Source organism: Ursus arctos, unplaced genomic scaffold, assembly GCF_023065955.2.
Source record: "Ursus arctos isolate Adak ecotype North America unplaced genomic scaffold, UrsArc2.0 scaffold_3, whole genome shotgun sequence".
NCBI lineage: Eukaryota > Metazoa > Chordata > Mammalia > Carnivora > Ursidae > Ursus > Ursus arctos.
Genome location: NW_026622985.1, coordinates 9,914,641 through 9,937,618, shown reverse-complemented (window position 1 = coordinate 9,937,618; position 22,978 = coordinate 9,914,641). Strand labels below are relative to the sequence as shown.

The 22,978-nt window shown below is 44.3% G+C and overlaps 1 protein-coding gene across 1 annotated transcript in view; it reads left to right on the top strand.

Annotated features, from left to right (window-relative positions):
• Positions 1-22,117, top strand: part of STK17A (serine/threonine kinase 17a) — a 42,469-nt gene extending 20,352 nt beyond the window's left edge. Inside the window, exons 3-7 of the mRNA XM_026502729.4 lie at positions 5,052-5,196; positions 16,262-16,388; positions 19,374-19,422; positions 19,510-19,689; positions 20,485-22,117. Of these exons, the coding sequence (XP_026358514.1) occupies positions 5,052-5,196; positions 16,262-16,388; positions 19,374-19,422; positions 19,510-19,689; positions 20,485-20,809 (826 nt within the window). The 3' untranslated portion in view covers positions 20,810-22,117. The remainder of the gene's footprint in view (positions 1-5,051; positions 5,197-16,261; positions 16,389-19,373; positions 19,423-19,509; positions 19,690-20,484) is intronic.
• The last annotated feature ends 861 nt before the right edge of the window (positions 22,118-22,978 follow it).

Sequence of the window (22,978 nt, the reverse complement as noted above, 5' to 3'; positions counted from 1 at the left end):
TTTCTTTGTGTTTTTCCTGCTCCGGGTTTACTTTGAGCTACTTGGTTGCATCTTTGGGGTTACGGTTTTTATCAGATTTAGGAATTTTTCAGCCAATTATTTAAAAAAATATTTGTCTGCCCCCACCACTCTTCTCTTGTTCCTGCAATTACAATCTGTTAAACTGCTTGATATTGTCACTCAGGTCCCTGGGGTCCTATTGTCTTTCTTCCCCTCTCTAAAGATTAAATTGCTAGGTCTTAAAATTCTATTGCTACGTCTTAAAATTCACTGATTCTTGTGCAGTGCTATAAAGCCCATCCAGTGCAGTTTTCATTTTAGATACTTTATTATTTATCTCTAGAAGTTCCATTTGGTCCTTTTTTATACTCATCATCTCTGTCTTGTTATGTTCATATTTTACTTTAAATCCTTGAGTATATTTATCTGCCAGTTCCATTATCTCTGTTATTTCTGGGTCTGTTTTTATTGTTTTCCTGTAAGTTGTGGATTGTAATTTGTGGCATTTTCAGATGTCTAGTAATTTTTGGAATGATGCCATACATTAAGATTGGCACAGTGTTGAGTGGATTTTATGATCTTCCATTAAAGAATGATGATGTTCATTTTGGCAGGCAGTTAAATTACTTGTGAATCAGCTTTGTTGGGGTAGTTCAAAGGCTACTTAATCTTACTACTAATGTATGGCCCTTCTGGGGTGGTGGGGGGGCACGGTGAGGGGGGGCTGCTGACTGCCTTAGCGGTTCACATGATTTTTCTACTTCAACTGGACAAAATTCAAATATCTTATTCTGCTCTCTGTGAATGCTAGGAATTGTTCAGCTTCTAATTTTCCAGCAGTTCTTTGCTTGACCTTACAGAGTTTCACCTTATGCTTGCCCCTATTAATATTTTGTCTGAGACTTCAGGATACAGCTAAGCAGATGTCTGGCGATCTTCCTCTGTGTAGGTCTCTCCTCTGGAAATCCCACTTCATTACCTTTGTCAGAGTCCTGGTCTGTGTCTTCAGTTTAGCAAGGCTGCCATATTCTGCCTGGGCTTCTCCTCCACCCTGTAACACACGGTCCATAAGTTTCTTCCAAGTAGGAAGACAGAGACAGTAGGGCTCAACTTGTTTGCGTCCCTCTTCTTAGGGATCATGGTCCGAACTGCCTGTGTTCTCATGTCTGAAAATAGTTGGCTCGTATACTTTGCTCATTTTCTAGTTGTTTATGGCTGGAGGGTAAGTTCTGTGCCATTTGGCTGAAAGGGGGAGTAGGTACTTAACCCTTAGTGAGTCATATCATGTATTTCTGACACCACCATGCCCTTTTACATGTGTTCACTATGCCTGGCATGTGCTCTTAACCATTTCGTCTAGTGGATTCCTATTCCTTCTACAAGTCTTAGAATACATGTCATTTTTCTAAGCTTTTTTTCTCCTTTCCGGTGAATTGCTCAGTTCCTGACTTATCAAATCACTTGATATGTAGTTTAACACCCATATATATTTATGCATATGTATTCTTTAAAATGTGTCTCATCTTTCTCTCTCCCACTTAGTACCTGAAGTTATAAGCCCTATTTATTTATTTATTTATTTATTTATTTATTTATTTATTTTAAAGATTTTATTTATTTATGTGTCAGAGAGAGTGCGAGAGCATGCACAAGCAGGGGGAGTGGCAGGCAGAGGGAGAAGCAGGCTCCCCACTGAGCAAGGAGCCCAGTGCGGGACCCTGGGATCATGACCTGAGCCACCCAGGCGTCCCCATACTTATTTATAACTTATCTTTGTATCCATAGCATATTGCAGAGGACCTAACATATTTGATTGGTATTTGTTAATTTGGGGGGGAGGGAGGGAAGATCTGAACTGAGCCTTGAAGCTGGTAGAAATGGATATGCTAGTTTCAATAGAAGAAGGAATGTTTGGTGTTAGAGGTTGGGGGCTAGGATCTAGCCAAGGTGCAGGCAGCCAGGGAAACACAGTTGCTCTTAGCCCGCAAACATCATGTACATGGCTCTGCGTAATGTTGATCAAAAGATACTTACCCTGGGGCACCTCACGACTGGTGCCTCAGTCGTTAGACGTCTGCCTTTGGCTCGGCATGATCCCTGAGTCCTGGGATCGAGCCCCACATCAGGCTCCTCTGCTATGAGCCTGCTTCTCCCTCTCCCACTCCCCCTGCTTGTGTTCCCTCTCTCGCTGGCTGTCTCTCTCTCTGTCAAATAAATAAATAAAATCTTAAAAAAAAAAGGAAAAAGATACTTATCCCTTAACTTTCTAAGGGCCACTAGAACATTGAAACGAAAAGTTCTTAATAGGTTTTATAAAAATAGTTTCTGCGTAAAATTTTTTGTGAAAAGTTCTTGAATTAATGTTTTTGTAAAAAAAAAACTTTTGATAAAAATTATGTGTAATTCAAAATAAAGTTACTCAGTTTCTGGGTAATTTTTAAGTAGTGGAAAATAAGCACTATTAAAGCAAATATACTGTAACATAACCATGGAAGTTCTCCTGTAGTTAAAATATGGGGCACAGCAAAACTTGTAGTGTTTCTCTGGTTTCTATGTGAAGGACGATACTTCATGTGAAGTGGTTGGTAATATTCTTATATTTCGTGTTAACCATACTTAACAGATGCTTTTCAATGTTGCAGATTGTTCTTCAGTATAATTTTGTTTAGTTCCATTCGTTACTATGACGGTTAATGGGGTCAAGCTTACATTTAAGCAGATGTAAAGTGGGATGATCGCACATCGTATCAGAGGGTCTGCGGGTCTGGCTGGTCACTGAAGCCTAGCCCGTACAGCTTCCTTAGTAGTCTGCTTTTGAAATACATCCTTGAAATTTTTCAGAAAACTGTAGTCTTGTAATTCATATTCTCTGCTTACGTAAACTACTTAAATTGTTGGGAAAGCAAAGGAAACCCTTGTGTTGAAGCTAGAATGGGTACACCTTAGAGTGGAAAGAAGTAATAATAAATTGCTCTTAAAGTTTAGGTAAAGAAATCTTTTCACTTATGTAAATTGACCTTTATTGAATTTTATTGTGAATGGTCGTAATGAGCTGAGAGACTCACGGGACGATACATTGTGATTGGGAAACTTTTTCAACCTAAATACAGTTCTTTGTTTTAGTGGAGGAACACGGACAGTTCTGAGTTGTAACTGGCCAAATCGTAGTGTGTCCTTGCGGAGGGCCCTGTGTTACGTCATGGTGTATCTCTAGCTGCTTGGGACTGAGTTGACCCAGCTCATACTGACTTTTGCTTTCGGTCATCAGATCCGTATTAACAGTATATGGTACTGCCAGGCTGCAATTAATTTACTCTGTAACTATGTCATGAATGTCCACCGTTTCTTTTCTTATGACTTGTATATTACTTTAACCGTGCCTGAATATGTGATGAGCATTTTACAATTAAATACATAAAAATGGTTTTAATGCTTTCATATTTGTTTTTTTAATACTCTGATCAAAATATAATAAAAAATCAGTTGCATAGGTTTAGCCAAAATGAAAACCTTAGCCAACGAATTATTTGCTTTCACTTTCATCACCTGCAACTGTTCAGCTAAACTTAAATATGTTCATATCTAATTTTGGTGACAAATTGTCTTTCCTTATATGGGCAGCATTTGGAAATAGATTGCTTTAACAGAAAAGGAAAAAGAAAGAAACTATCATGCTGGAAGGAAATTAATAAGCAGCTCTGGTCTGACAGCAGCGTGGTGTTTGGGTTCTATATTTCATGTCAGTTTTGTAGCAACTTTATGAAAGCAACCGGTCTTTTTTTTTTTTTTTAACACATAAAGGAAATTTTGAGATCTGCCAAAGAAAAATAAAAATGTTTAAATGTTGATAATTTTTTTTCTCTTAATGGCAAAATTATTTGGAAGAAAACAAACAAACTAAGATGCTTTGCCCAGAGGCTGGAAGAAAGTTGAAATCACTGTTGCATTATTGGTGAGGATGGGCTCTTCCTATTAAAGTTTTAAAGGCACGTTCCCTTCATTCCAGCTGTTTCGTTCTGGGTATCTACAGCAATAGCTCTTGGCACATGAGCAAACATGTGAGAAACTGTGATGTGCCTTCTCATCGCAACAGTGTTTAAAATTGTGAATAATTAGAAAGAAAGTAAACGTCCTTCAGAGGGTTATGGTTTATCTATTCACAGGGATATAAGAGTTCAAAATTATGAGGTAGGTAGATAAATATAAAACCATCAAGGAAAGATTCTTAAGACATGTTTAAGTAAGAAAAAGAGAACAACATCAGTAGAATGTGTCCTATTTACCATTTATGTTTTTTTAAAACTCCATGCAACTACTATTTTTGTATACATTTAGTAAGTATATATTTTCATACATGTGTGTATATATAATTTTTTAAAATCTGGAAGGATATAGTACACCAAAGGGAGAACAGCACTTAACCTCTCGATGTGGCTCTAGCTAGGATTGGAGAAGGGGTCTTAAATTAATTGGAGGGTATTTGCTTTATTTTCATAATTTGTATTTTTTATAAAAATATTTCTCTGTATTTTGTAATCAAAAATTCTTGAGACATTTTCACTTGAGGGGCGCCTGGGTGGCTCAGTCAGTTAAGAGTCTGCCTTCGGCTCAGGTCATAATCCCAGCGTCCTGGGATCGAGCCCCACATCGGGCTCCCTGCTCCGCGGGAAGCCTGCTTCTCCCTCTCCCGCTCCCCCTGCTCGTGTTCTCTCTCTCTCTCTCACTAACTCTGTCTCTCAAATAAATAAATAAAATCTTAAAAAGAGAGAAATTTTCACTTGAAAGAGTGTTAATATATTTTACTGTTTAATTCTTGAAGTAAACTGATGCTTTTATTTAGCTTTGGAAATGTTAATCTTAGCTCGTATTAGAAGCCTCACATTTTTATTTAAAAAAGAAAATGGATTTGGGCAAGTAGACAGAAGTTTACACACACTCAAATTATAGTTTATCTAAATAAAGATCCTTAATGTGTAAAATATTAAGAACAAAAAAGGCTAAATAAATGAGTCCTTTTCCTGTGTAATTAGTGTGCTTCTTTCCTTCCCTAGCGCTGCTGGGGGTGAAATCTTTGACCAGTGTGTTGCAGACAGAGAAGAAGCCTTTAAAGAAAAAGATGTTCAAAGGCTCATGAGGCAGATATTAGAAGGTGTCCGCTTTTTACATGCTCACGATGTAGTCCATCTTGATTTGAAGGTAAGCTCTGAATTACTTTATAATTTTGAAATTGCTGGAGAATGACAATCCAGGTGTAAAAGTATTACCAGTGAGTGATTTATTCAAATATTTATCAAGTTTGTGTGTTTTATTAGGTAATAAGGAAATAAAGGTTGAGTCTATTCTTATCCTCTAGCCAGTTAGTTTTAACAAGGAGGTAATGCACATGTGTGTACATAGAAAGGTAACTACATTGCCCCAAAAAATGGAGCTTAGAGGATATTGGTAGGATAGGGGAACTCTTCCCGATAAGAGACAGGGTTTGAGCTAGACCTTAAAAAAATAATTAGGATTTAGATAGAGAAAATATAGGAAAAAATATAGGAAAATGTAGAAAACAGAAGATAAAATTGTATCACAAGAGTTGGGAAAACTTGTTGGGCAAACATAAATGAGATAGCGTCACTGGAATTGAGAGATGAAATAGGAGGTATTGACAACGGAGAAAAGGCCAGATTCCAGGGGTTTCAAATGTCATGAAGAGGTAGATGGCTTTTTAGCAGGAATATCTGAAAACAGTGTTGTAGAAAATTAGGCAGCAGTAAATAGAACTAAAGAGATTCGAGGCAGGTAGATAACATAATTTAAAATGATCAAAGAGGGCAGGGGAGGAGGGAGGACAGCATACACAAAGGGCAGCACATCAGTTAGGATGCTTTCAAGTAATCAAAAAGCCAGCTAAAAGTCGGGAAAGCAAAAAAGGAAATTTTTTTGGCTAAGGAGTCCTGGTATAATTCTAACTTAAGATATGACACTATTCATTAATTCAGATATGACGAGTAGTTGGTTTTTCTTCAGTCCCCAGCTCTGCCTTCTCAAAATGGTAATAAGACGGGAAGTTAGATGCTGCCATTTTAGCCTTCACAATTGTCCAAAGACGCAGCAGGAAAGAGCCAGGTTCTACTCATGAGCTCTTTCAGAGGTCCTGAGAGTCACTCTCCCCAAACCAACTTAGATTGGTCCGGAACTAATAAGCTTGCGGGGAGGGGAGTGGGGGTCGGAATGCTGCAGGGTTTTGACTGGCCAGGCCACCATTACCAGGGTCGTTTGCTCTAACCTGGAGGGGTAAATTCCTTCTCCCATCCCAATGTTTATCTGGACCAAGAGTGGGGAAGGGTTGGATTCTCAGACCGGTTCTGTTTCTGAAAAAACGGAGGGTGGTGGGTGCTCAGGAGACAGACAGTCCACTACGAGCATCCTTAGCATCTTCCTTCAGGCGTCTGGGGTGGAAGAGTCTGAGATCCCTGTTGATGGTTGCTTCCATGTCAAGTCCAGGTGTGGCTGTGGGGAAATGAAACGTTGCCCAAGGAGCACACCAGTGACTCCAGTTCTGTATCAGCCAGAGGAGATAGGGTTAAGAAGGAAGGTAACCTGGGGAGACTGAACCCCTGGACCCAAAAAAGGCTTTCCTATCCTGGACTCTGCAACCTCCTGTTACTCATCATCTGCTGATGTATCGTGACTTCTGCTGTAGTTCGCCTTTAGCGGAAAGGAGGTGCTCGTGGCGGTGGTTCTCCAACTGTAACAAGGGATCAGGACCACCAGGAAAGGCTCGTTAAAGCAAATTGCTAGGCCCCAGTTCCAGAGTTTCTGATTCAGGGTAGGGCCATGGGATACGGATACTGTGGGTCCAGGCGCCATTTTGAGAACTGCTGCTGTGGGGCACGCTGGGACCCGATAGATAGTACAGTATCAAGAGCGGTGTTTAATCTTCACTGCATGAAGGAAGAGTGCACAGTGTGTACTCTGGAGGTTGACTTCTAAAGTAAACTTGATAAAATTCCATCTGAAATAAGGTGCAAGGGCAATAGATATCCCTTCAAATACTGGTTTCCTACAGAAAAATACAGGGGAAAGAAAATGATTTGGAAACTTCCTTGTTCTTTTCTGAAAAATGCCAATTTAAATTCATTCTGTAAACATATTTTTCTCAAGGATATTAATTTTTTAGTACCGTGGCTAAAATGCATGGTGATAACACCGTGGACTGTGGTAGTTACGGTGGCGTTTTTGGAAGGCGGGTGTGGACATGCGTGTACCCGCATGGAGTCCCAGGGCGTGTAAGCGGAAGTGGCCCTAGAGATCACCTAGGTAGAACCCTCATAGCATGCGTGAGGGAACTGGGCCTTTGTTTTTTCCCTTCAGTCTGTCATATACTTAAAAATTCAGAGATCCTTGCTGCAAGAAATACCCCCCATGCCTCCCTCGGAACATGTAGCCGGAAGAGATGGTCTCCGCAGTCCCGACTTCAGTGGACGCAGACTTTAAGGAGCCTCAGTTAGTGTCAGCCATGCAGAAGAATTGCCACAAATAACGTTTGTACTCAGGTCTTTTTTCATGTTTGGTTTGATACACTTAGCTTTGGAAAGTCATGTTTTTTATGATGTTGTGCTAGTTTTATGATGTAAAAAGGACTTCCAGGAATGAACCCCAATTTAAATAACATCGCACCTATAGGAAGTATGCTTTCGATTAATGACAGCTCCACCTTCAACTGTTATTCAGGGACTAATTAAGTAGCAGGTCGGACAGGTTGCCGACACTGTGTGTCATGGGTCTTTGATGTTACTTGAAAGCAGCCGAAGGTGAAAATTAAGTTCTTGAATACCAGGTTTAACTATGTATTTACTCAAGGAAATTATATCCCTTTCTCCCCAATACACTCCGTATAAATCATATTCCTTTCTCCCCAGTCCACTTGGGGTAGAATTCTTTCTGGATTTAATAGAGGCTTTGATGATGGGCCTTTGATGTTGGAACCTGGACTCTTCATGTTTCCGAGGCCCAGAGGAACTAGACTAGGTGGCACGGTGGGTTCTCAGCCGTCCCCCTGCCTCACAGTGGTCACAGGGGCAATGAGATGTGTCCCTGCGTGAACCACTGATGGGGGACGGTCGGAGATAGAGTTGGTGTGACGGCTGTGTAGACGGGAATAGGTCCTCTCCAGCTGACTTTCTGTGACCTCTGGGAGTCTGGACAGAGGGTCTGCTCTCCCACACCTTTTAAGGGCCATCTGCCCAGTGACAATTTATGCTTATAGTGTTGACTCTGAGTCTCCATAAGAGCTGGAAAGCTACAAAGCTAAATATGTTTTCTGCAGTTTTAATTCTGTGCAAATTGATAATCCCCATGTCTAGGGTAACTTTGAGCTAGGAGACTGCTTATTCTCCATTATGGTTAGAATGGGAAATTCTTGTCCCAGAGACAAGAAGTAGTTAGGAGTTAGAATAACTATTGTAGTTGCTCCTGTGAAAGAGATAATTGTCACAATGGGAAATATGCTACTTGGCTTCAGGTCAGAGCCCAGATGGGCAGTTTGCCCAAAGACTGATTCACTGATGACCCTCAGCCAGATGTCTGAGATTGCACATGGCAGATGCTTGGAGGGGTGGCAGATGCAGATCTTGGACTGCTTATAGGACTGCAGAGATAGAAAAGACACTAAACTGTGATGAAGGGAAAGCCCATTCATTTCATGTAAATCACGGCCGGATTGACGAATCTGAGAAACAACAACTCTTCCAAAGTCAGGACAAAGCTAAAAGCCTCAAAATAATCTCAACTAGTGAATTAGTCATTGGCATAGTGGCCTGCTTTTCCTTCAGTCAGGGGACGGACTCGACCAGAAAGAATACAAAGAAATCCAGTCTTTTTTTTTTTTTTTAAAGATTTTATTTATTTATTTGACAGAGACAGCCAGCGAGAGAGGGAACACAAGCAGGGGGAGTGGGAGAGGAGGAAGCAGGCTCATAGCGGAGGAGCCTGATGTGGGGCTCGATCCCAGAACGCCGGGATCACGCCCTGAGCCGAAGGCAGGCGCTTAACGACTGAGCCACCCAGGCGACCCACAAAGAAATCCAGTCTTAAAACCCAGTGCTCTTGCGTTTGAATGGTCTTCGTTGGTTAGGTCTTTCAGCAGTTCTGTACGAGGTATTCAGTGATGAGCTCGTCCGCCCTGGTACACGTACATGATGAGAAGCCGAGGAGCAGACCAGGAGCTAGACGCGGGAACCTTCCCTTTGAGATTTAAGTTGGTCACTGACGGTTTGAGCATCAGTGTATTTACTTGAAAGAGGGGTAACATCCCTAAACAGTCCCCCAAACTGATTTAGACAGTAGTATGAATCTATTTGTACCATGACCTGGGTGTTAATAAATAAAAAGTCAACTTGAATTTTCATTGCTGGATGAAAATGTTCCTTAAAATTTTGCTCATGGTACCTTAAGGCTAATTAAGCAGGTTAGCGTCAACTTGACAGTGATCTTATCCAGAGGTGATTGTTCAGTAACTGTTAAGTGGGCTGTATACAAAGATGAAGGTACCGAGATAAATGAAAGGATTCCCCCACGAAGCAGAGAAATAAGATTTTACAAAGATCTCCCTACTGCCTTTGTCTGTTTGAGAACAGTGTGTGTGTCTCCTGTTTCTTCCACTGTCATTGCCTCTCCGGTGACCTTCTTGTTTTCTCTTACCACCTGGGATTCATGCATCTTAAACAGAATTAGGTGTCATGAGCCACAGCTTCTTTATGGTGAACTGGATTCCCTAGAAAGGAGGTCTAACTGTAACGCTAATGGACTTCTCTTTGTGTTCAGCACGGATGTTTCACTTCCTGGAAGTGGGTATATTTCACCATCAAAGACTGACAGATTATAGTCCTGTAATTGTACTTAATGTTTTATTTAGAAGAGTAAGCTCTATTTTTATAATGTATCTGTGGTCAAACCAGGCACAGTTGGCAGAAACCATGTAACAGACATTAACTGTGAAATTCCATGAAAGAGCTCTGATTGTGAGACGCGTTTTTTCCTAGCAATCCTTCTGTCAACTGTTTAATGTCTCTCACTTTGGTAGATGATGGATGCATGTGACAGGGCCTGGATTTCAAACATAGTAGTGTTTTAATAATTTGATCACATTAATTTAGAATTTACTGTATTACCACCATACCAACTAGTTTTTACATGATTACTAAAGAAAGCATTTCCCAGGGAATGTAAAGTGTAAACAAAATGTAAGGGAAAAACATTTCAGCTATTTTAAGGGAACAAATGGTATTTAAGAACATTTACAGACTGCGTACGTTTTAGTCATCACAGACGGCCGTTACGATGTGGTGAAGATTTCCCCTTAGCAGTATTTCTCTTGGAATTTTTTATGTACTGGGAAGGGCAAAACATGTTCAGTAATGAATGTATATAACAGAGGCAACTTCTCTGACCGAATTTGCCGGCATAATGACATTTTATTTTACTACAGTATTTCATTAATGTAATAACACTACAGTTGCCTTGAGAACTCTTGCGACTGACTCATAATCCTGGGTTTTTTCCTGAAGAAATAGCCAGAAGCTAATTAGCAAAGAGAATATAGCTTGATAATGAAGTTTGTTTATACACATAACCAAAACCTCTCGTCGTTTTATCCCGGAAAAGAGAAACTGATTCTAACACTTATCAGTTGCGCATTTTCAGCCCTCTCGTCCGCGGCGGGAGGGGTGCCTCATGTGGCCTGGATTAATTTATAACAGCTCAGCTTTGCGTCTGCCGCCCAAACTGCTGGAGGGACAGCAATTTGTGGTTTTTGTCTTTCTGTTCAGTTTTAAGTTTTTACTGTAGCCAAAACTTCCTATGATTAAGAAGACAGTTTGTTGTACGAACTTACAGATTACGCTGGGCCACAGGGTCGTGGTTTCCAGTATAGACAGAAAGTCGGAGTGTTTATGGTGAGCTACGCCGTCCCGTAACCGCAGGGTGGTAATAAATGAGGACATTAGGCAAGCGATGTGAAGAATTCCCTGAACATTTATTGGGGTATCACTTGAATTTTTTTTTATTATTAAAGGACTTTATAGCCGCACTGTTCAATCCGGTAACACTGGCCATTTGTGGCTGTTGAGCGCCTGAGAGCAGAAATGTGCTCAAAGTGTGAACTCCATGCCAGGTTTCAAGCACTTAGTATGGGGGGGGGGTAAAATAGCTCAATAATTTTACATATTACATGTTGAAGAGATAACATTTTAGACATATTGAATTAAATATTAGCATTAATTTCACCTGTTTCGTTTTACTTTCTATAATACGTCTGCGACGTGCATGACCTCTGCCTAGGACAGCCCTGGTTTAGAGGACACCCACAGATAATTCAGCCAGAATGACCTGGAATGTCAAGATCAGTTAGCCTTTCAACTTCGTTTTCAACCTATTATAATCTAGGTTTTTCTCCCACGGTTTTGCCAAAAATGACTTCTTCAGAAGTCTTTCCGAGGCTGTTTATTTGCTGTATTCAGTGGCCTTTTCTCGGTCCTCATGCTTCCCCATGTCCTGTTGGACCCCCTCGTTCCCGCCTTTCTTACTGCAACATGGTGCCTGGGCTCCGTTTCTGAGCGCCCGGGTCACTCTGGTGGCCTGCCGTTGGGGTAGGTAGCCGCCAGCGCTCGTCCTCGCCACTTCTGTCCTTGCCGTGTGCTCTTGCTCTCGTTCACTGCCATGGTTTTAGTCTTGCCTCCGTGTCCTTGTCCAGAGCAGTGACCTGGGCCTTATGTTCTCCCCAGACTGGATCTCCAACTGTCCCGGGTGGTTCCGCAGGCACCTCCGACTCTGGGCTGAGAATCCAGACTGAACCATTGTCCCTTCTTGCTGACCTGACTGTGTTAGTGGATCATATAAGCACCTTATTCTTCCTGCTCCTACACAGCGTCGGTCACACTGGGCTGTGGGTTTTGCCACGGTCATGTGTCAAGTTGTTTCTGGGTTTTGTTTGTTTTTTGGTTTTTTATTCCTCCTGTCTTCCTCACTCTGTCTCTCTCTCTCCCTTGGGTAGAGGCACGTTCTTCAAAGACATATTCTTGTATTTCATAATCCCCTGCACCCATCATGCTGTGTATTAGCTCACCTGTATATACTTTGGCATGTGGCCTTTTCTTTCCCTGGAGTGTCCTCCTGCCCTCCCCTCCGATCTGCCTTTTGCCAGTTCTTCCAGAATGGCTCACAAAGCCCTCTGATTCCTGTCCCTCCACCCCCATTTGCTTACCAGTCTTGTGCCTGCCACACTTGTCCCTTCCACCACACTCGTCCCTTCCACCACGCTCGTCCCTGCCACCACGCTCGTCCCTTCCACCTTTGTGCTGTCCTCGTTTGCAGTTCCTCCACTAGTAGCTTGTCCTTGCTGCTGGTGGAGTCTTTCCTCTCCCTGGATTGCTCCCTGCCCACCGCAGCCCCAAACTATTCTGCCGTGACTGGCTCCTTCTTAGCTGAAATCCTGCCTTCTCAGAGACACCTTCCCTGACTACGCTGAACAGAACACGTGTGTGCACACAGACACACACCCAGCAGACACTCTCTCCCCCATTTCCCTGCTCCGAGTTCTCCTTAGTGCTTAAAACCCACCCAAGGTGTTCTTACTTATTTGTACTTGTTTGTCCCCATTGGAATGGAAGATTCCAAAAGAACATGGGATTTATGTCTCATTTTCTGTTATTTTCCCAGTAGGCAGTCAGTAAATTCTTTTTGCATAAGCGACAAAATCCTGTTTCTCCTCCAAGGTCGGCTCGCTCATCTCCTGTGCAATTCTCCGGAGGCTGCCTTATTATAACCCTCTTATTTATTGATCGCCCGAGCGCTCTGTCCGCAGCGGCACTGGAAGTGCGCGGCAGAGGAGTCGAGCCTGACGGGGACGTCCCCGTTGCCCCTTCTGCTGGTGAACTCTGTCACTAGAGACTTGTTACTACTCCTGTCTACAGTGCCTCTGTCCTGACACAAAATAGACACCGTTTAAATTCTTTTTTATAGTTAGTCATGCCTCCCCCTTTCATTCAAGCAGCAGCTCACGTGTGCCTCGTGTGCGTGGCCCTGATCCCGCTGCGGTCCCAGCGCCCAGTACCATGTGACTCCTGCAGCCCCAGAGTCTTCCTTCTCTGTTTCTGAACCCAGACTCCGATCAGTCTACGAGCATGTGATCGTAGAGAAGGGCAGGGTGGACGGTGGGCTTGACAGCAGCCCTTTGAAAAGAGAGGAGCCGCCCAGCCCTCACCTCCCTGTCTCCTCCTGCAGCCCCTCGCTGTTGGACAGTGTGAGAATCTTCTTCACTGCCCTCCCAGGCCTCCTCAGCAAGCTGGCACTAGGCAAAGAACACGAAAAAAGTATACAGAGATACTGTTGTGAGGGAAAGCGTGGCAAGTAGAAGAGACCGAATGGTGTCCGCTGACAGTCTCCACTGTCGTCGAGTCAAGGGGAACGGGTTTATGCGGAGTCTGGAGAGCCAGGCAGGTGCTCGAACCAGCGGGGGTGTGTATGCCACGTTCCGGAGTTTGGAAGTGGAGACTAATGGGAAGCTACTGAAGGGTTTAGGTGGGGGCGTGACAGATGAGACCTGTATAGTGCAAGAGATCCGTCTGTCTACGGTGTGGGCAAAATGGATCCTAGCAAACCGTGTAGAGCCGTTGCAGTCGAGCACAAAATTGATGGCGCCTTGCATGAGCGTTCTATGGTTGGAGAGAAGCAAAGTCTCGAAGTGCTTACATTTCCGCTTTAAACTCCGTAGGATGTAGTGAAACGTTAGCTAAACAAGGAGAAAGCGGGGAGAGGAATGGCCAACGTGATGCTTCGTGTTTCCTTCTCCCTTGCCGGGGGAGAGTGGCAGTCCCTGAGGTGACAGTCATCGGCATATGGGGAATCTGATTTGGGAGGGCAGATAGTCTGGTTTGGGCACGTTGAGTCTGAGGTCGCTGTGAGACATCAAAGGGGCGAGATTAGGTAAGCAGGGGGTTGCAGAGGTCCGAGCCGGAGATGGAAAGCGGTGACTCACACGGTACGGGTGCTGATTAAGGCCTGGGTGCAGACGCCCCCGGCAGGTGAAGAGCAGAGCGCCTCCAGATCGGGCCGTGAGAAACCCGTTTCACGGGCCCGTTGGAGGAAGATGAACCAACGAAGGAGACAGAAGCAGCAGCCAGAGAGTTAGGAGGAAAGCCAGGATAGTGTTTTGTTGTGGGAGCCAAGAGAAGAGTGTGTAGACAAGGCAGGGGTGGGAGCAGTGTCGGGCCCCGCTGAGGCGGTGATCCAGGACGCGTGGAACTCGGGCAGTGGGTCGTAGTGACCTAGTGACCTGCGGGAGAGGAACGAGGAGATGGAAGGCGGACGGAGTGGTCGGATATGCGCAGAACGAAAGGAAATGTTAACGTTCATTACGAACGTCTGGAGAACCACAGTGTGACACAGGGGACAGGAAAACACAGTCCACCGAACAGCGGCCTGAGTCTGTCCTGCAGCGACACTGTGGAGCAGAGGGGGCAGCAGACCCTCCCTGGAGGGCCGGAGGGGCGGCCCAGACGCTTTCGGAGGAACCCGCGCTTTGTTGAGACTGCGTGCACGGAGTGAAGGATGAAACTACATTTGCCAGGTGGAGGAGGGGAGAGGGCTCCCTGAGCAGAGGGAATACGGAAGGCAGAGGCGTGAGACGTGGGCGTGCACGTCTTGTCGAGGGATCACAGCTTGCTGAATTTGGAACACAGATTGCCTGCGGGACGGTGGCAGGAGGGTAGTCGTGAAGAGGAGGCAGAAGCCAGATCGTGAAACACTGGGGGTGCTGTAGTGAGGTATTTACACTTTGTTGGTACCAGTGGTTCTCCATTTATCTTTGGAAATGTTCTTAATGGCAGAAGACTGTAAGTGCAGCCCCCTTCTGAAGCAACATCAACTTTTCTTTCAAATGTCATTTTATTTTAAAAATCGAAATGAATTTTGTATTCTAGTGCGTAGTGTATGTTTGACTTTTTATGGAAAAGTGTCTTAGGTTATTTGGGTAAAAAAAAAAAAATGACTCCAGGAATATGAACCTTATGGATTCTCTGGCCTTGGGTAGCTCTCTCTTGCCTGTCGTCAAATACATTCCATTTGGGAGTGTGTCCGTCAGTGTCCGTTGGTGCGGACTAGCAGCCGGTATCACGATCAGACTTACATTATGGCAAGATCATCGTGCGGTGAAGGATGGGGTGAAGGTGGGGGACACTAGAGGCAGGAGGGGAGTGGTCCAGGTAAGAAATAATGAAAGCCCAAACTTGAAGCAGTGGGGGTGTTGAGATTTAGGACATAGCAGTGCCGTGCTGGTGACTTCGCAAGGGTGAGACGTGGTTGAAAATGAAGGAGACAGAGTGCTTCCGCGTGATTCCGCCCACCCAGTGCCCGAGCTGGGCACTGACATTGGGAGTATAGAAGGAGAGGCAGAGGTTTGCTGGGGTTGAAGCAAGAGCCCTTGCCTGAGCTGTGTACGGAACTGACGGCCTTGCTCAGTAGTGCGAGTTGAAGGTGTGGCCCGTTTCCGCCAAAGGAAAAGACCTGATGTTCGTGGGATCTGTGAGTCAGCGAAGGGCTTAGGGTAGAGGTCATCAGCACGTAAGCGGCGGTCGAAGCTTCCATAGTAGAGATAGTAGAGGGCCAGCCAGTGAGAGATCTGGGGCAACACCAATATTTAAAAGGGGGGAAAAAGGAAAAAATCCTGAGAAAATGGGGAGAGAGCTGTCGGGGAGGAGAATACCCGAGAGCGCGTACGAGGGTGGCTGCCGGGCCAGAGGGTGCAGCAACTGGTGCGTGAAAAATGGTGCCTGGAAAGACACTCAGGAGATGTGGTGGGCGTTTGATTATTAAAGATTTTGCGATCTTAGAACAGCTAGATCTGGGAGAGGCGGCAAAATCCAGCTTCCGCCTCGTTGAGAAGTGACAGCAAGCATGCAAGACCGTGCTTTCCAGAAGCTGGGCTCTGAGGGGAGAGCAGGGGGTGAGTGTGTTGGCCCGAAAGAAACGCAGCGTCTCAGAGGGTATGTCTTATGAGTGGCTTGGTTCTGTTTTGAGGACGGGGTCGCGGCACATTTGTGCTGAGCGGGAGGCGGTATGAGGGCAGACACCGTAGGAGGCCTGTTGCCTTGCACGTCGTAAATATGTCGTAAAAATACTTGTTTAATGAATGACTGCTTACTGTGACATTTGTCAGTCTCAGTCTCACGGGCGAGCTCTATGTTTTATGGGTTGCTCTTTCTGTATTATTCTTTAGCCTCAGAATATTCTTCTGACAAGTGAATCTCCACTGGGTGACATTAAGATAGTTGATTTCGGTCTTTCGAGAATAATGAAGAACAGTGAAGAGCTCCGAGAAATTATGGGTACTCCGGAATATGTGGGTAAGTACCCCCCAGAGTGGGTTATGTGCCGGGCCCGGGGTCAGGCATCATCTTCTTGAGGGAACTCACATGTGGCGTGACGAACAGTGGGGCCAGCCATCTGCTGTGTTAAAATTCTACCATCAGAGAGTCCTTCTTTTGTAGACAAATTTAAAAATGGTGAACATTAAAGAGTACGGTCCCAAACTGATGACCCCTTTCCTGAAGCGAATCAAGAGAATTTGAAGGGATTGCTTCCTAAAGGAATCAAAGCGGATGTTCTTAACAAAGTGTAGGATATCAGGTCATCTGAAGGTGGGAGGCTATATAACAAGTAAGGACCTTTGAAGAACTTTAAATTCATAATCAACAGTGTTAAAGTAATCGCAAGCCCTGTGGAACCGAGGGCGTTCTGTGGGATTAATGCAAGGTCAGAGCTGCTGGCAGAAAGAAAAAGGCGTTAAGCCTTGAAGGCGCTAGGAAAAGAGCAGGAAGTGATGAACCATGGCTTTTAGGTTTGGTACAAAAATAAGTAAACTGTGAGTTTTTTGATAGACTGGAAGAAAAATAGGATGCAAAAGGGTTTGTGGCCTGAATGAGGTTTATAAAAAAAGATATTCATAAGCACAGGAAGGCAGTGAAATAATCTAAAGGTTGTGACCAAGAGTTTACGATATTAACATCTGAAATTTCAGAGAAGACACAGTTCTTCGTAATTATTAGGCCTGACATGTCGCCGTGGAAGGGCAGCGCTTTAGACCTGTAGGTCCCGAGGCGTGGATGCCAGGCCGCGTGGGTCACAGACACGAGTGGGGAAGCCGTCGGGGGTGGCGGCAGGCGGGTGAGGGAAGTGATTTGTGTCCACTGACAGCAGCGGCAGGCAGTAGAGAAGGCTGTGGCCTGGGCCTGAGGGGGAAGCATATTTACCTGAGGTCAGAGGCGTGAGGTGGACAGACGGGCTGTCTGCCGTCGAGGGGGCCTCGGGCAGCCTAGGCCTCCTTTCAGAGCGGACGGGAAGGGGTCGTTCTCAAAGGAGGGGAGGAGCGTGGGACTTTGTTTCCAAGGGAAAGTCAATTCCAGAGGACAGACGGGGTTGAAGAAAACAAAGCTGTTTGGCAATGATTGTACAAAATAGAACTCAAAGCTTTAAAATAAGTCCTACGATTTGAAACAGATCCTTAATTAGGTAATAAAAGATACCACCGGCAGAAAAACCACGTTCAGAATGTTGATGTGTTCTTTGCGGGCTCGAATACTTAAATTTCAGTGTGCGTCTTGACCACTAAGTGAGGTTTAGGGATGTGGCTTCTCGGGGCTTCCTCTGGGAAAGCAGCCGCCCAGACCCTGTAGCCAGTCGGGAGCATGTAAACCGGCGGGAAGGCGGCCTGAGGGCTGCGAGTTGAGACCTGGTAGTAGTCACTGCCCCGAAGTTCTGTTAGGGTTCATGTAGTGCTTTCTGTGCTTTGGGTAAATTCTCAGTTTTCTACTAAGCACTTTTTTTTCCCTCCAAAAAACAGAACTATCTTTACTATAGAAATAATTCCCAATCCAAGAAAACTAAAAATAATTCAGAACTATATAATAGGGAAAAACGAGGGGGCCTCTCCTGTCTTTCTCTCCTGCGCTTTGAGAGGTGAGTGGAAGCCTCCCAGCTGGTTGTCCTCTGCCCGGCGGTGCACGGGAGCTCAGTCCCCAAATCTCTCGAGACTCCCACTCGTCTGGCCCTAGAACGGGGCTGTGATCCTCCCCCTTACTGGAGTCGCTCCATCAAGCGCTTATACCCGTGTTCAGCTTACAGTAAACCAGTAAACACAAGGAGAGCTGCGGTTATTTCCTGCCCTCTCCTCCCAGCAGCTTTTACTCTTTGGTCTCTTCTTTTGCTTTTCCCCTCCAGTAATTTGGATGCTATGCATTTCATTTTCAATTTCCTAGTAGTTTCTTTTAACTTTAAGATTCATAACCTCCGTTTCACGACTCAGTATCAGAAACTGAAGTTGAGGAAGTTAGCCTACGCAACCTTCTCTCCCAACCTTTGCTTCCTCCCTCATATTGTGTGTGTGTGTGTGTGTTTCCCCAACCAGTGATGAGTATGTGACTTGAGTGTTTTGGTTTTTCCTACGATTAGAACATCTTCATTCCCTTATTTTTTTTTAATTGTAATTACCACAGTTGTTTAGTCTTTGATCTGATTTTAAGTGAATTCACGACTTGATTGCCTGTCTTTTCTTCCTATTCACGGACTTTTGAAAAAAATCATCTTTTGGTTGACTGGATTGTATCAATGAGTAAGAATGAGTAAGTTTTCCTTTCAAGGAGGATTTTCATGAATTTCTCCTGAGTCCTTGCACATTTGAGAGTGTCTTTTTGTGTGACGGCGTTTTAGTTAAATGTCATCGAAGCACGCTGTTTCTCAGGACGCTGCGGAGGCGACTTTGGGGTCTTTGTGTGTGGTGCGTGTCATCTGCGAATGCCCAGGTTTTTCTTTAACCCTGTTGACTGACTTTCTGTCAGTGGGTGGACGTTTTAAAAGCCCCCCTCCCCCGGCTGCAGCATGGAGAACAGATCGGGGAGGCGGAATGAGTGGAGGTCAGGAGCAGCAGGTGCCGCGGACCAGGATGAGGGGCGCTGGGGAAGCAGAGTCTTGGATGGCACTGAGAAGGATGGACAAGCAGGAACTTGTTCGAGAGGATGCTTGATCATAGAGGGTATGGGAAGAGGAGGGGGTCAGGGTTGTCCGTTTCCATTATAGTACTTGTGCATTCGGATATTTTAAAAATATTAAGACCCAACAGTGGAGGGTGCTGGTGGGAAAATAAGTTAATTACATCTAGTTAGACTGTACAGGAATTCATATTAATTTACATAATGTTATTTCATGTTAGCCCAAATCTTGATGGTGTCTTAGAGTTTCTGATGAGTATTAAAAAAAAATTTTTTTTTTAATTTCAAAGAGCAAATTAGGAATTTTTTTCACACAACTAAATGTTTTCTTATTTCTGACACTAGCTCCCGAAATTCTTAGTTACGATCCTATCAGCATGGCAACGGATATGTGGTAAGAGTTATTTATGAAAAATTAATCAAATTGGTTTCAAGAAATGAATATGATACTAATTTTTCTTACATTTTCATTCTGATTCAGGAGCATTGGAGTGTTAACATACGTCATGCTCACAGGGCTGTCACCTTTCTTAGGTGATAATAAGCAAGAAACATTCCTAAACATCTCTCGGATGAGTTTAAGTTATTCTGAGGAAGAATTTGATGTTGTGTCTGAGTCAGCTATTGACTTCATCAAGACACTTTTAGTTAAAAAACCTGAGTAAGTATGAGTTAATATTGATCTTTGTCAATTTTTGAGTGATCTGCTCTGAACAAAAGCAGGTTAAACTGAAAACACCAAAATGAAGGCAGGAAAATGTAGACATTCAACTAGACGAAGCCTTGAACTTATCATATCTGTTGAAAGAAAATGTCAAAACTGAGAACGTTACTAGAAAACGCGAGCTGCACCTCAGTGTAACAGATATTGTCTATCCGTTCTTGGTCTTCCAAAAGGGCTTTTCCGAGATCTCGGACTTAAAGTATTTTTCAACATGGTGGGAATGGCATTTGCACACAAATGCCAAAACTTCTAGGCTTATTCAGGAATCACAGTACGATTCTTGTCAACTCCTCATACTTCCCCAAATATAATACAATAACTATACCTTATGCTCTAATTTATTTAAGATTTTATTTCTTAAGTAATCTCTACACCCAATATGGGGCTCAAACTCAACCCTGAGGTCGAGTCGCGTGCTCCACCGGCCAAGCCCGCCAGGCGCCCCCCAGTGTGCTCTGATTTATAATTGAAGTTTTATTTTTTATTTTGTTTTGAAGATTGTATTTATTTATTTGAGAAAGAGAGAGAACAAGTCGAGGGCAGAGGCAGAGGGAGAGGGAGAAGCAGGCTCCCCGCTGAGCAGGTAGCCCAATGCGGGGCTCGATCCCAGGACCCTGAGGTCATAACCTGAGCTGAAGGCAGATGCTTCACTGACTGAGCCACCCAGGCACCCCTATAAGTGAAGTTTTTAAGCTATCTTGTCTGGAGTGTGAAATATGTTTCTTTTTACAGAGATCGAGCCACAGCCGAAGAATGTCTAAAACATCCGTGGTTGACGGAGAGCAGTATTCAGGATCCTTCTTTCAAGGTGAAAGGGGCATTAGAAGAAGCAAATGCACTCCAAGAAGGTGATTCTGTGCCTGAAATTCATTCAGATGCTCAGAAACCTGAAACCGAGCAATCAGTTGTAGCAGAAGAGTTAATTGTATTTACTTCGTATACTTTAGGACAATGCAGACAGTCTGAAAAAGAGAAAATGGAGCAAAAGGCCATTCCCAAACGATTTAAATTTGAGGAACCTTTGCTACAAGAAATTCCAGGAGAATTTATCTACTGAGCAGTACTTCCCTTTAGAACTTTAAGATTTCTACATTGAGAACATTATTATTATTTATGGACTTCTGGCCAAATGGTACATGTCCTGAAAGTGGATAAACCAGGGATCACTGATAGAAAGTCAAATAACTTTGTCAAGCTTGTGGAGTTAGGCATATCAAGACAGATTTGTAAAGTTGCCAACCAGGAGTTTTAACGGGTAAAGTTATCTGTGCCAATGTTATTTTTTAAGAAGGGAGATGTTTGAACCTTTTACTTCTAAATCTTGTTTCTCCAGAATGAGAATTCGTTTTGCAAAGGTATCTGTATTTACTTTCTTTAAAAACCAAGTAAAAGTGCCAAATTAACATCTTTGTACATGTATTTTGCGTTGTATCTGTATCTGCATATATGTATGTTGATATCTTTGCTAAAATTGATACTTTTTCACATAAGATTTTTTGGGGGGAATAAGCTTTTTAATTAGGTATCTTCCAAATTTTGAGTCCTAGAATAACATCCACTTGAGTTTGATAATGTCTTATTTTTATATTTTACTACTGCTTTATGTTGACTTGATTTGACTTCTGTGGTCTTTGCTTTGCCTAATGCTTGTAACCTATCAGTGAAAAGCCCTGGCTAATTTGTTTTTCTTCAGTGTCACTAATAAGAGTGGTGTTGATTTTTCACCTCAAACTATTCTGGTTTTAAGGTCAAGGTTAAGTAATCCTGTAACATGAACCCAGTGCTGACTTAAGGTCAAGGTTAAGTAATCCTGTAACATGAAACCCATGCTGACTTCTCCACGTGGCCCTCACCACACCTTACTTGTCTGCTCTCTCTCAGGAGAAGGCACCCCTGCCATCTTCTCTCACGTTTGTCCCCTAACTTCGGTCACTTGCAAGTGTCGGGTGATCTGATCAACACGGTCGTTGCTTTGGTCAGTGAAAAGACACTATTTTATTGTTTTTGGTAATCAGACCCCCCAGGGAGGGGTAAGAGATGAAGCGTGTTGTCTGAGCCAGGGAGCCGCTGCTTCTGCGGGTCTCCTTAGTCCTCAGACTACACTAGGACACGTGCTAAAACCCCAAAATATTCATCAACTTTATTTTGTTCACAAAACATTTGACACTGGATACTTTGTCATCAGGGAAGAAGCCATGTTCCCAGAAGACTGCCAAGAGTATACGCGACAGAATTTAACTGGGTTAGGATCGAACATTTCCATTGTACTAGGCCCCACAGTGAGCAGTCCATTCCTGTGAAAATGGAAACGTGCACGTGTACGCCTGTAACTTACAGCAACTAAAGCTCCTTCTCACACCAAAAAGTCCGAGTGGCGTCCTTATTGATCTTTATAGGCCCAGGGCGTTAAGATACTTGCGAATACGCGTGGTTTCTCGCGGTGGACGGTGTCCTGCGCTCCCTCCGGCGAGCAACTGCCACCGGTCCCTTCAGTCCGCGCCTCGGCGGCTCGCGGCGCGCCCCCCCTGCGCGAGTTCTCACATGTCCAAGTCCCGACCGCGGCTGCACCTGAGCCCCCGGTCCGCGGTCGGCCCCCACCCTGCCTCACGGGGTCGGAGCCCTGCCGGTGCTCGGACGTCGTCACGTGAAAGCGGCCAGCCGGTCCCCACCATCGGCCGCCCTGCGCCTCACTAAGTCGGCCGCGTTTTCACAGTTGCTTGGAAACGAAGCATTTCTCACCGAGCTGAAGAGGGAGGAGGAGGACGCCGCGGCAGGGGCAGGGCTCTGCGAGCGCCCACGGCCACGCCGGTGAGCTCGGGTAGGTCCTGGGAGAGCTAAAACCAAGTCTGGGCACATCTTTGTGCTCTGACAAAAACAGGAGGGAGGCGAGGAAGAAAATAGAGTGACGCGTTTTAATACTTGATAGACGTGTCCAGTTTTAAAATCAGAATCACCGCGGTAACATTCGGATTGTTTTGTGAGCCATTTTAGATTACATTCAAAATAAATATATGTAATGTAGTTGCTGTACTTGTTTAAAAAAACAAAAAAAAACAGCCTGTTTTGTCTCAGCTGGCCGCTCTGCCGCTTGCAGCGCGCTGCGCGTCTTCAGGGGCCTTTGTAAGCACCTGTAAGAAGGTATCCCGACGTTCTGTGACTTCTCTGGTAGACATGGAGCGTGAAGAGCCTCCACAGAATTGGGCCAGATCTTTCCGTGAATGACTTC